Source organism: Sinocyclocheilus grahami, unplaced genomic scaffold (genome assembly GCF_001515645.1).
Source record: "Sinocyclocheilus grahami isolate Dianchi unplaced genomic scaffold, SAMN03320097.WGS_v1.1 scaffold249.1, whole genome shotgun sequence".
NCBI classification, from domain to species: domain Eukaryota; kingdom Metazoa; phylum Chordata; class Actinopteri; order Cypriniformes; family Cyprinidae; genus Sinocyclocheilus; species Sinocyclocheilus grahami.
Genome location: NW_015505428.1, coordinates 1,507,008 through 1,521,468, shown reverse-complemented (window position 1 = coordinate 1,521,468; position 14,461 = coordinate 1,507,008). Strand labels below are relative to the sequence as shown.

At 35.7% G+C, this 14,461-nt stretch overlaps 1 protein-coding gene across 1 annotated transcript in view; it reads left to right on the top strand.

The window, feature by feature from the left end:
* The window catches only part of LOC107598298 (slit homolog 2 protein-like), an 81,876-nt gene that overhangs the window by 50,446 nt on the left and 16,969 nt on the right, over positions 1–14,461 (top strand). The window contains exons 11-23 of the mRNA XM_016289593.1: positions 420–491; positions 5,608–5,679; positions 5,832–5,903; positions 7,696–7,839; positions 8,565–8,728; positions 9,153–9,176; positions 9,415–9,421; positions 11,118–11,192; positions 11,284–11,427; positions 11,624–11,767; positions 12,590–12,756; positions 12,991–13,123; positions 13,376–13,444. Coding sequence (XP_016145079.1) covers positions 420–491; positions 5,608–5,679; positions 5,832–5,903; positions 7,696–7,839; positions 8,565–8,728; positions 9,153–9,176; positions 9,415–9,421; positions 11,118–11,192; positions 11,284–11,427; positions 11,624–11,767; positions 12,590–12,756; positions 12,991–13,123; positions 13,376–13,444 — 1,287 coding nt within the window. The remainder of the gene's footprint in view (positions 1–419; positions 492–5,607; positions 5,680–5,831; positions 5,904–7,695; positions 7,840–8,564; positions 8,729–9,152; positions 9,177–9,414; positions 9,422–11,117; positions 11,193–11,283; positions 11,428–11,623; positions 11,768–12,589; positions 12,757–12,990; positions 13,124–13,375; positions 13,445–14,461) is intronic.

Below are 14,461 nucleotides of genomic sequence, written 5' to 3'. Positions count from 1 at the left end.
AGAGAGAGAGAGAGAGAGAGAGAGAGAGAGAGAGAGAGAGAGAGAGCTTTGAATTAATGATTGTGTGCTTTAATGAGATGCCCAGGCAAACTGACCATCACACACACACACACACACACACACACACATATGTGGGAGGAGTGGGCAGTGCAGGTAGACAATAGTGGAGGAGAGCACAGCAGACAGACTGAGAAGGCTGAAAAGTGAAGAACAGTGATGGGGAGGAAGACTGACAGCAAAATGAGTGAGAGAAAAAAACATTGAAGGACAGGAGAGTGAAGGATGTATGTGTTTTTTTAAAGTAAGGATCAGTAATGTTTATGAGAGTGTATTACTCTATTACCATATTCATTGAACACCAAGCAAAAGAACCGACATCATCATCTTCAAACATTATCTCTCTGTTTTTTCTCTCTCAGGCAGCTGGACTATAATCAGATTTCCTGCATTGAAGACGGAGCGTTCAGAGCTCTGCGGGACCTAGAAGTACTGTAAGTATACTGCATGTGTGTGTGTGTGTGTGTGTGAACTTGCGTGATTGTGTTCTGTTGAATTAAAGCCACTGCAGAGATCTTTTCAGATATCATGGTCGTATTAGACGTGGGTCAAAGCAGGGCCACACCGGGTTTGGGGGACTGTTCCAGAAACTTTGATTAAAAAATGGTATATTCATGTTAAATTGGTATGGATTTCTCTGTATGTAGACGACATGCCGTGTTCTGCTGTCAGATCGTGCCTGCTGAGTGTTGAACGATTGTATAAAATGCATATCTGCTTTTTAAAGTGGGATCAGTGGAATAATCCTGTTAGAGAGAATGGAATCAATGGGATTGTGTCAGATTATTTTACTAGGATTATTTTGATGATGCTTTGTGACAAATGGACAGAAGACGGTTTATGAGCTGTATTGTGTTAGAGCAGATGCGCATCTGGTTCCCTGCATATAACCACACACGTGCATGAAGGCATATTGATATACTGCAAAAAAAAAAGTCAAATCAACTGTAAAAGATTGTGTATGGAATATTGTAGTAGGAAAACATTAAAAGGATAGTTCACTCACTCTTCCTAAGAACAAACTAGTCTATTCCAAAGCACTTTTTTCGTGCAGAACACCAAAGGAGTTATTTAGCATAATGTCTAAGATGCTCTTTTTTTATACAGTGAAAGTAAATGGGAACCAGGGGCAGCTGTGGTAACCATTCACTTTCATCTGGTGAACTATCCCTTATTATTATATATGTTTGTGATTATCTTTCTCTGTCTTTGTTTCACAGCACACTGAACAACAACAATATATCTCGTTTGTCAGTGGCCAGTTTTAATCACATGCCCAAGCTTAGGACATTGTGAGTATCTGACACACACACACACACACACACACTCAAACTGCATTAAACCAGTTCTTCAGACTGTCGTTGGCATGTTATCCAGCACTTATCATGCTGGCCCTTAATAAGTGTGATTATGGGGTAATAGAGTGTAATAACCACATTAATATGTATGTTTCATTAGCATACATTTTGTAGATTGGAGTCCTTTGTGTGCGATCATGATTTAATCCCATTTAAATGATGAGCTAAAGTAGATAATTGCTATATTGGCATTCTAGTCCTTGTTAGCTAAACGTCAGCAATAGATGATGGAAAGAAAGCCAGTGAATGCCAAGATGGGAAAGACCATTAAGACCATGAAACATACTTGGCTAGTGTGAAAGGTCAGACATTTTCCCCTATCAAATGATAGATTGCTAGTAAATCGTCCTATACTGTGGTTACTAAAAACTAAAAAGGTAACTAAAACTAAAAAAAAAATTTTTTTTAATCATTTTTGCAGATTGAAATAATACTGAAATAAAATAAAATATAATTATTAGATGAAAAACATAAAAAAAAAATGAAAATAAGGAATAATGTCATGGCAACTAATTGAAATAAGTTGAAGTGCTACAAATACTAAAACTAAAACTTAAAAATGTTTTAAAGCTAAATAAAATAAACATAATACCTTATAAATGACAGAAGCACATTATGAAATTAATAGAACTTAAATGAAAACTGAAAATAGGTCAACTGAAAAAAGGTAGTTCAAAATATTAAGAGGTATTATAAGTATATGAATAATGCTAAAATAAAACTGTTGTCATAGTTACCAATTTATTTCAAGAGAAAAAAATAAATGATTCGATTCAGATCCAGATTATTTTATTAACTACAATTTTCGTCATGTAATTTGACTACAATTAGTAAGTAATCTACCTAGCACTGCAACTAAATATGGTTAGAGTTTCGTTGTAACATTAATCTTGTTAAGGGAAGGACTCCTAAAGATGCTGACCACACAGAAACACCAGAGCCAACAGAGAAATCACTGCGTGTGTTTGCACGTTGTCTGCAAGTAAAAGACTGTAATTAATGAACATGAAATTGTCTGACACAAAGTCGATGATACTCTCTCACACACATGGACACATATCAGCTTAGACTGCCATCGGACCTTCAAATGACTCTTTCTTTCTCTAGTCGTCTGCACTCAAATAGTCTGCTGTGTGATTGTCATGTGGCCTGGCTCTCTGATTGGCTGAGACAGAGGCCCCGCCTTGGCCTCTACACACAGTGTATGGCTCCGCCCTCCCTGAGGGGCCACAACATTGCTGAGGTTCAGAAGAAAGAGTTTATGTGTACAGGTAAGTTTGTGTGCGTTTTATTTGTGTGGCTTGTTTATAGGCGATAAGAGCTTGTGAGAATAAAGAGAATAAATACATGAATTTGCTGTTTTGTTTTGTCAAAGCTTTCATATTCTGTCCATTTTTGTGGCTGTTCTCTTTCTTTGCTCATGCTTTCAAGACTTCAATGAAGGCAAGTTATTTGTGCTGAAATAACGTGGGCAAAAACGTTTCTTTACTTCAAACTGCATTTAGTTGCAATATGCAGTTCACAACTTTTTTGCTTGAGGAAGTTTTTTAATTTAATTCAACCTTTAGACTCAGCCTTCCTTTGTGTAGCACACACCCCTGCATCCTTGTCATCTGTCTGTATGTGTGTTTTAGGGCCCCAGTCACACTCGTCCTGTAGTGTGCTGCAGTGTCCTGAGTTGTGCACCTGCAGTAATAATGTAGTGGACTGCCGAGGGAAAGGACTGACTGAAATACCCACCAGCCTGCCAGAAACCATCACTGAGATGTGAGTGAGGAGCACACACACACACACACACACACAGGTTTGTTTTTGTGAATTGTGGGGACATTCCATAGGCTTAATGGTTTTTATACTCTACAAACTGTATGTGCTATTGCCCTACACCAACCCTACCCCCTTTGTGCATTTTTACTTTCTCAAAAAAACTCACTCTGTGTGATTTATAAGCATTTTGAAAAATGGGGACATGGGGTAATGTCCTCATAAGTTACCTTCTCCTTGTAATACCTATTTCATACCCATGTCATTATACAAATTTGTGTCCTCATATGTCACAAAAACGCACACACACACACACACACACACACATTATACTAATTATAATCACAATATACTAAACTAAAATACTTATATTCTTTTAATACTTTGTTTTAATACTTGTTATGTTATGTTATGTTATGTTGTTATGGCTATGTTTATTATATATTATATTATATTATATTCTTAATACATATAATATAGGAAATTCCAAGTTCTGTAATACATATAATAATAATACATATAATTAATTATAATTACAATATACTAAACTAAAATACTCCTAAAATACTTATATTCTTTTAATACTTTGTTTTAATACTTGTTATGTTATGTTATGTTGTTATGGCTATGTTTATTATATATTATATTATATTATATTCTTAATACATATAATATAGGAAATTCCAAGTTCTGTAATACATATAATAATAATACATATAATATAGAAACGGGGGGAAAAAACATTTGAATATATTCAATATATCAATCCCCATATATAAGGTATCATATTAATAATATAAAATTAGAGCACAATACTGTATAGTAAAACACAACTTTTGTATTATAATATATTATAGTGTAGTATAGTATAGTATATTTATTTATAAATTTGTTTTATTTATTTTGTTAATATTAATAACTTTTATATTATTTTGTGAAATTATTAAATATCTTTCTGGACTGGAGAGTATCCATAAAGAAATAGTTAGGTCAGAAATACACACACACACACACACACACGCACGCAATTTACTAATTCGTTCCCTCGATGTACTAAACCGTGCACAGGATTACCATTTTGTTCTCTCGATTTATAAATCGTGTGCACAATTTAGCCTAAAAAAAATGTGCTGCATGCCATGTGCAGAGCTCCGTACATATTACTAGTGTATTGGCTGTTTATTAGTACTTATAAAGCACATATTAATAGCTTATTCTGCATGAGCATATTTTAGATCCCTTAATCCAACCCCATACCTAAACGTACCAACTACCTTGCTATGATAAGCAGCAAATTAGGAGTTTATTGAGGCAAATGTCATAGTTAACAGTGAAAATCGGTTCATAAATAAAAGCATGACCAATTTAAGAAAAAGCAAGTAAGCTTGGTAACTCCAAGACTAAAGACTGTATATGGCTAAAGCCTTAGAATATGAAACACACTAATATAAGCTCTTGCTCAAATATGTTAAGCTATTTGTTTTGGCCTGGCATTTTCAGTGTGCAGATGTGTGTGTTTTAGGGGGATGGGATGTATATGTCCTACTTGCGTGGTCTGTGTGTTTTCTTTGGTTTTCTTTACTGACCGGGTTCCAATGAGCCAGAACTTAGTGGGCGGATCAATTCTCCCTCTCTCTCTCGTTCCCTTCGGACCAGCCTCTTAGGAACACCAGCCAGCCATTGCAAATCTCTCCTGCTGAAAAAATACAACTTCAGGCCAGAAGAGTGATCCAATGTGAAACATAAGCGAACACACACATGCAAGTCCTGATGTGACATCACAGTAATGAAATACTTCAAATGCAAGCTCAGACAGAACATTTTAGATGCTGATTTTGGGGGGAAATCTGCCTGTTAAACAGAGTTATGTGTGCTACACACTGATTAGTAGCTGAAAGAAGGATCAAATTAGTCAAAATATTTAATGAATAAACATACAAAAGCACAACTGTTCCAGATCCGTGGCGCTTTCTGTGTGGGCTGCACATATGTAGGATATCAGCATATAGCCAACGCCACAATGCCATTATTCATTCTAAAATAAAAACGCCAAGAAATGTTTAGCCCTGCATGGCTCTTTCAGATTAGTCTTGAATTTCCTAATATTCCTCACCCATTTTTACCACAACCTCAGTTTGCGTAGAGTTATGGACCATTAAGATAAAGTAATGAACATGAGATGATATGAGATTGATATATCGTATTCATAATAAGAAGATTATTGTCCACATGCTTTTTGTGATTTTACCTCATCAATCTGGATCCATATGATTATTTCATTTGTGTTTAAATATGATTCGTCACCGGTGGTGCATCTTGTGCTCTGTTTGAGAAACCGTTTCTGATGAATGGTTATGTGTGTGGGTGGGTAATGAACATCTTTAATCTTTGCTTTTATTTTATGTTCCCTTGTGTTTCTGCCTTTCAGGGTTTTATATGGGAATAAAATCAGTGAACTTCCCAAAGGCATTTTTGACGGACTATTCTCATTGCAGCTACTGTGAGTAATGCACATTCTATGAATTTATGCTTGAAAATGCCATGAAGGAAGGGAGTGAACCGTTTCTGATGAATGGTTATGTGTGTGGGTGGGTAATGAACATCTTTAATCTTTGCTTTTATTTGATGTTCCCTTGTGTTTCTGCCTTTCAGGGTTTTATATGGGAATAAAATCAGTGAACTTCCCAAAGGCATTTTTGACGGACTATTCTCATTGCAGCTACTGTGAGTAATGCACATTCTATGAATTTATGCTTGAAAATGCCATGAAGGAAGGGAGTTTATTTCTCTCTGTGTGTGGGTGGGTCGGGTTCTGCCAAGTCTGAGCACCAGCCATTGGAAAAATGGCTTAATAAACCTACTAAATAATGACTTAATTAAAATCCAATAATGCAGAATGCCTTGTGTGAGGGGAAATATCATTAGCTCAGTACAGAGTTGTCAAGAGACCAACATTTTTTATATCAATACCAATAATTCTCCATATCAACTTAAATACCACTGCATAAATGGATATGCTGTTAAACACCTTATTGTAAAGCTTTACCAGTATTTCTTAGTATGTCAGCATTGCTTCAAATAACAATCAGTAATAAAGAGGGTGGAAAGAGCAGTGATTTTTCTCTTTGCATTTTCAATATTGACATTTAAATGAATATTAATGACATACCAGACAGTGGAAAGTACATTAGGCTGCATTTATACTCTGATATTTTGACACAGATCTTATACCTAACCAAACGTGTTTACATGAATATCCTACCAAGACAAGAATTTTATTTATTTTAGTATCAACTTTGTACCAAAGTTGTGGTATGGGTACTTTTGACGTCCCTAGCTCAGTATAAAAACAATAGATATTAACATCATGATAGAAAAAACAAGTGTGTGTGTGTATGTGTGTGTGTGTGTGTGTGCGCGCCTGGTATTACCTACATTATAGGGACCAAATGGCTCCACAAGTATAGTCATACCAGTAATTTTGTGACCTTTTGGGGACATTTTTTGGTCCTTATGAGGAAAACATGCAGAATTATGTTTTTTGAATGCCTGTAGTTTTGTGCGAGAGGTAGGTTTAGGGTAAGGGGATAAAAATATATAGTTTGTACAGTAGAAAAGCCATTATGTCTATGGAATGACTCCATAAAACATAGAAACCTGTGTGCATGTTTATGTGGTTTATGAGGACACAAATTTGTATAATAACATGGGTATGACAGGTATTACAACGAGAAGGTGATTTATGAGGACATTTTCAGTGTCCCTGTAATTCAAAAGGCTTATAAATAATTCAGAATTAGTTTTTTTGAAAATCTAAAAATACAGAAAGTCTCCTGTGAGGGGTAGGTTTAGGGGTAGAGTTGGTGTAGGGCAATAGAATATACGGTCTGTACAGTATAAAAACCATTACGCCTATGGAGAGTCCCCACAAACCATAAAAACAAACCTGTGTGTGTGTGTGTGTGTGTGCCAGTCAGTGCATGTGGGTGTGAGGAGTATGTTTAGGAAATGCTTGTTAATCCAAGTATTTATAGGGTTTTAATAAGCATTTGGTGCTACTACATAACATTACAACCACACACGCGCTCAGACAGTGTTCGAAAGTGAATCTACTCCCTCTCACTTTTGCAGACTCGTAAAATATTCAGAAATAACTAACATGTGAAACTCACATTTGTTTATGCTCACAAATATAAAAGTTTGGTGCCAATAACTCACAACACACACACACACAGATTAATTGCTTTGCAGGAGATGCAGAACATATAAATCCTGTTTATACGTAAGCTGCTTTGTAAAATAAATCCTCTGTTTATTCACAACTTTGTTCTCCTATAAGGCACTGTAAATGAGTCTGGAGACCATAGGGATTTTTTTCGCTCATATGTTTGTCTAGAAATGTTAATCTATTTGCGAATGGCATTTATAATATCTCAATTTACAATGCATGTATAGATTTTCCGGTTTGTCTGAGAGATTTGTGTAAAATGTCACATGCAAATGTTTATCCCAACAGGTTGCTTAATGCGAACAAGATCAATTGTTTGCGCGTAGATTCTTTCCAAGACCTGCAGAATCTGAATCTTCTGTCACTTTATGACAACAAACTCCAGACCATTGTAAAGGGAACCTTCTCTTCTCTCCGAGCCATCCAAACACTGTGAGTTACTCTAAGTAACACTTGTTGCAAAATGATTGACACTCTGCTGTAGCTAAGATTTCAGAAAACAACAACAAAAACAAAAGAATACATTATATCTTGCAAGAGTGAATTGGCATTTTCATTCATCCCATCTGCTGCTTTTGTTGCCATCAGTGTTGTACATTTTAACTGATGGAAAATAAAATAAGAACAATTCAGATAATAAGTTATCTAGAATTATTTAACACTTTGATTCATAGTTTAAGTATTTCAGATGGACCACATATACACACATTGTTTTTGACTATCTTCTGAGGGGTTCTTACTTTTAGACTACTTGACTAGTAAGTTAAAAAAAAAAGTTGCTAGTAAGTTACAAAAAAAAAAAAAAAATATATATATATAGTATACACTGATTTTTGGTGTTATTGATTTCTAAAGACTGGTTGGAAATCAATCATTTTATTTTATTGAAAGCTCTTGTTTTAAACATTAAGGAATAAAACAAAAGTGCAAATTTTATAAATCAATAAATTTTTTGGTTGTATAAATATCATCTCTTTATAATGTCATGTTTGAACAACTCTTGGTATGGAATATTAGGCCCATGTATGAGCAATTCCATTCAGTCATATTTCAGGCTGGTCAAAAATTTGAGTGTACTCTATTTGGTTTGTCAAGAAATAGCACACCTTAACTATGACCGTCATTCATAATTTTCTTAAATATTTTATATTTATCAGTCATTTGGCCCAGAACCCCTTCATGTGTGACTGCCATTTGAAGTGGTTAGCTGACTACCTGCAAGACAACCCGATTGAGACCAGCGGAGCTCGATGCACCAGTCCCCGCCGCCTTGCTAACAAACGCATCGGCCAGATCAAGAGCAAAAAGTTCCGCTGTTCAGGTACATACACGCATGTGTGTCATTTTTGGTAATTTGCCAGACTTGCTTGCAGACGCTGAGTTGTTTGACCCTACTCTTCCGGTCTGTTCCTGACCTTGGACTTTAGTGTCAGGAATGTGTGTGTGTGTTTAGAGGTGGAAACATCTTAGTCAGCTTTCACTTATACGACACAGTTCTGAGGGTCTCAGAATGAGTTATCTCCTCCTGTAAGCAGATTATAAATCAGAATGCAAATGTGTGTGTGTGTGTGTGGAGGGGGGGTATTATTAGTTTAGTGGTTGTCAGTTGAGTATTGATCGCTGTGGAGTTATAAATGAGCAGGATTCTCTGATCAATATTCATATTCATTTATTGATTTACACACACACACACACACACACACACAGCTTTCCTCTCAGTTCTCTGTGTATCTCTCTTTGTTTAGCTAAAGAACAATATTTTATACCAGGTATGTTCAGCTACTAAACATTTAGTCTGTGTGTGTACTGCATAAAAACATTTGGACTAATACACTAATGCATGCAAATTACATGCATATTATCATACAGATAAAAAAAACTTTTGTGCACAATTAAAGATCCAGAGAAACAGACTGCCTGAAGTACACAAGTGTTCTGCTTTGAGTTTTTTTTTTTGCTGTATTTGCAAAGAAGAGCTACACAAAATGGTGCTGTGTTCTTGTGTAGCACGTGGGTAAATGACAATGCTCTTTTTTTTTAGTCAGAATCTAATAATTTATTCAAAAATACATTATAAACGCAGTTCACACATACAGTTACTTGAATATGCCTCTTCTATTGTGAAAAAAACCCAGCAGCAGTTGATTAAAATTCAAAACTTTTAAATAGTTTACATTTCAATTTGAATTGATGTTTTGAAAATTCAAATGTCAGGATAAAACAGATATCCTGCTATCTTAATAAAGAATATGCCTCATTAAAAAATGACATTGTCTTTAAAATGCTTTTAATATATTTAGACATTTAATAAATGTTTTTACAGTAATTAAATGTATGCATTTCCTAAAAATGATATATAAAACAACATGAATACTAAGAACTTGGCATGTGTTTAAATCAAACTACTAATACAGTATGATGGTTATACATGAAGTTGTTAGATGAGCAAACACACTAAGGCGCTTGAGTCTAGTGTTTATTTAATACAATAAATAATAATTCTTATGGTTCTTATGGATTTAGAACGTCATGGTGAATAATTGATGACAGAATGTTTTGGTGAACTATCCCTATAAACATATATTTGCATCCAGTCATCCACTACAAAAAACACTACAAAAATAGTGTTTGTTAATAAAGAGGCGAAATAATACAATTAAATTAAATTAAGCTTTGTGTTAAATTGTGAATGGTGCACAACCTTGCTATACATTATTACTTATAAACAGGGATGCACATAAGTTTTTCAGTCTGGTTCTCATGAGAGCTCCTGGAGATTTGGTTTGGTGCTCACACTGCACATAGTGTGGCCCATTAAATATAACTACAAAAAAATAATATAATTCATAATAGTAATAATAGTGTTATCGCATTTTATTTATTTTGTTTTTATTTTAAATAAAGTAAATTTAATTGAAATAAAAAGTACAATTATTTTATAGTACACTTAAAAATACAATGCTAATTTTTACATTTTCATTTATTCCTTTTTTTATATGAATTTTCATAATTTTCAAACCTAAAATCAGCAAGCTTTTATTTTGGTGGGTTGCCAGCAAGTAAATATGTGACCCTGCAGCACAAAAGCAGTGTTAAGTTGCTGGGGTATATTTGTAGCAATAACCAAAAATACATTGTATGGGTCACAATTATACATTTTTCTTTTATGCCAAAAATCATTAGGATATTAAGTAAAGATCATGTTCCATGGAGATATTTAGTACATTTCCTACTGTAAATATATCAAAACTTAATTTTTGATTAGTAATATGCATTGCTAAGAATTTCATATGGACAACTTTAAAGATGATTTTCTCAATATTTAGATTTTTTTTATCTAGATTCCAGATTTTCAAATAGTTGTATCTCAGCCAAATGTTGTCCTATCCTAACAAACCAGGGTCACATATATGTGCTGCTGGTTTTAGCTAGCTCTGCCGAGTGAAGCACGTCAGTGAATGAAATGTCACAGTTTCACGTTTTGCCAAGATTCATGCTTTCAGTTCGAATGGAAATTTTATGCAGTATTACAGTTAGTCGATCTAAATGGTGCTCTGAACTTATTTACCCAGCGCATTTTTATTTTGGTCGCACCTGCGCACCACTTAGAGTATGTGCATCCCTGCTTATAAACATATAAAAGCATACAGATTCATTCATCAATAAATAATTTACTTGCGTGTTGTGTGTTTGATTTGTTTTCCATGCAGCCGCTTGAACAATAATGAATTTACAGTGCTGGAGGCTACAGGAATCTTTAAGAAGCTTCCTCAACTGCGCAAAATGTAAGTCTCTTTCTGTGTCTTTGTTATCTGTCATTACACAGTTTAGGCGACCATCACTTAAATTACCTTGGCAACTTGCTTTGTTTTACAGTAACCTCAGTAACAATAAGATCACAGATATTGAGGAGGGCACATTTGAGGGGGCCAGTGGAGTGAATGAACTCATACTGACGAGCAACCGCTTAGAGAGCGTCCACTACAGCATGCTGAAAGGCCTCGGCGGTCTCCGCACACTGTGAGTATCACATGCTTGCACAATGAATAACTTGATTGAACTTCAGGGTAGTGCGTGCACCGTGCATGCAAAATGTGTATCTAGGTATGATTCTATTCTCTGGTGTGTGCACCTTGGTTTGTGTTTTCGAAACCGAATCTCATTTGGAGCTTCTGGCTGTTTTAAACGATTGTATGTGTGTGTTTGTCATGTGTAGGATGTTGAGGAGTAACAAGATAAGCTGTGTCAATAACAGCAGTTTTACTGGTCTGAGCTCTGTGAGGCTGCTCTCCCTCTATGATAACCTGATCACCTCCATGTCCCTGGGAGCCTTTGACACACTGCATTCCCTCTCAACACTGTGAGTATCAAACCAGAGTATCAACAAAGTGTTTTGTTTTGTTTCAGCACTGTTCCAAAACCGAGTTAGCTGCCTAAATAGGTGACTGTCTTCTAAGGGAACATCCTCATCTAAATAGCCCCTTCACTCCATAATTATATTCAGTGCTGGGTAGTAACTAATTACATGTAATCTGGATTACGTAATCAGATTCCAAAAATGTAATTCTTGTAGTTGGATTCATTTAGAAGTAATAGGATATTTTCTGTCCTTTATTTGATCCAATATAGTCGGCACAGCATCGTCTTTTAGTTTCAAGCTCTCTGAAAATCCTGTCGAATTATGTCTCATTTAAACATGTATCCGTGAGAAAATGAAGTGAACAAAGGACTTACTGACGTAATAAAAAACAAAGTTCATCCACTCTTTCCTAATGTTGGGATCAGAAGGAAGGCGATGCAAAGACTGTGTTTTTCCGCTGCTAAAGAGGCAGTGATGCAGAAACAGGCATTGATCTTCTTCTGCAGAGGCAGGCTTTCATATGATGTGATAATGTGAGAAATTCAGAAACGAGTCGTTTTAGCAGCTTGCCTTCAATATAAGCTGTTTTTTGACTAACAAGAAAGTTTTGAATTCTGAAACTTACTGGATGTTTTATAGCACAATGACCAAAAGATCAAGGATGACTTGATTTCTCAATTCATGACCCCTTTAGTGTTGTCTGCCTTTTTAAGACGGTAGTGTGCCTCCATGGGCAGCTCATTAGGTTTTCAAACATAGCATTCGGTTGTAAGCTTTTGCTAAATATTCGCTGCATAATTTTTCCATTATATGTTCTTACAGGAACTTGCTGGCTAATCCGTTTAACTGTAATTGTCATCTGGCCTGGCTGGGGGAATGGCTCCGTAAGAAACGGATCGTTACGGGAAATCCTCGCTGTCAGAGCCCATACTTTCTTAAGGAGATCCCTATTCAAGATGTAGCCATTCAAGACTTTGCCTGCGAAGACGGTATGTCTATGAGTGTGTGTGGGGGTGTTTAATACATATGCATGTGTGTAAGAAGATCTTGTTTCTAGCTCTTAATAGGGCTCTGATAAGATCTGCTATGCAGTGTTATCTTTCCAGGCAAGCTTACAAAAACCCCTGCATATCTTCACATCAGAAAGCTCATTTCAGATCATTCTCGACATGTGATAAATGAGAACATTAGCATGCTGATTAATTTTCTCTGTGTGTGTGCAGGTAATGATGAGAATAGCTGTTCGCCCCTGGCTCGCTGTCCTGCCGAGTGCTCGTGTTTGGATACGGTGGTTCGCTGCAGTAATAAAGGACTTAAGCTTTTACCCAAAGGCATTCCTAAAGACGTTACAGAACTGTGAGTGTGCACAAACACACTATGGCCACAAACCTCGCAGCAATTTCATAATAAATGGCTATTTTAAAAAATCCCCTTATCGGATCCAGGCACACGTTTTTTGTAAACCCAGCTGTCTCCAACCACATACTTGACGTCTGAAACAATACACGGCTGCTATATATACGTCTTTGAAGTTTCTCCTATTACACTGTTGCTAATGTGCTATTTCCTCTGCGTTTGAGTAATAACTTGTTTGTCTTTTTCTGATAGCTATCTCGATGGCAACCAGTTCACGCAAGTCCCTCTGGAACTATCCAATTATAAACACCTCACTCTCATGTAGGTACAGCCCTCTCTGGAGTCAGCCAATCACAAATACTTCACAGTTATCAGTTAAAACCAGCCAATCATAGCAGACCTGTACATATGCTGTTTGATCCATTTTCTCATCCAGCCATTGACAGAAAATCCAAAAGTTTGTAGCTGTATTTAGTTTGGCTTTTCCTTTTATTTCCCGCACTATGAGAACAATAGTCCATCTCCACCAAGCATACCAAATGAATTAAGCACTAATTAACAGCGAGCGTTATACAGTACACGCGCAAAATACAAATTCATCAATTAAATGAGTGATAGCTCATTTTTTTCAGTCTACATTACTGTTAAGTATTTATTTTATGCGCATAAAGAATGATCAAAATCTTTGAAATATGGTTTTAAATAATTCATAAGACTGCCAATGGTTTTTGTAGGTTTATAACATTTTAACATATTGTATTATTTTGATGAATGCAAATTAAATAGGCTTAGAAATCAGACCCACGCAGAAAAGTCCTTTCATGCATCAAGGCTGTTGAATGCTTCTGTATGTTGTATTTTGACTTCATGCCTAATGCATAACTATTGTACATGATTGGTGTTTGCTGTTTGCAGTTTTAAAGGTCACTGCATTGATAAGTTCAGTCATTTGAGTGTCTTTAACATGGAGGTTCACGTGTGCGTTGTCTTATGCCATGCATTAAACCAAGTAATGGAAAGTGTAATAAGTAATTCCTTGCAATCTGGGTTAATTTTATTTAAATATTCCATCCAAAAAGTCAGTTTATCTTTAAAACAAACAAACAATGTAATGTTTGTTTATTTAACAAAATTAAGTAATCCTAAATATAAAGAATCTTGTGCTTTTTAGTGCTGTGCAACATTTTGTTATTGCAGTTTACCCTAAATGTTGGCTTTAAGTGTTTGATTTTCTTGTGGCTCATAATAACACTCTGCCTTTGTGTGTGTGTGTGTGTGTGTGTGTGTGTGTGTGTGTGTGTGTGTGTGTGTGTGTGTGTGTGTTTTCTTGGCGATTTT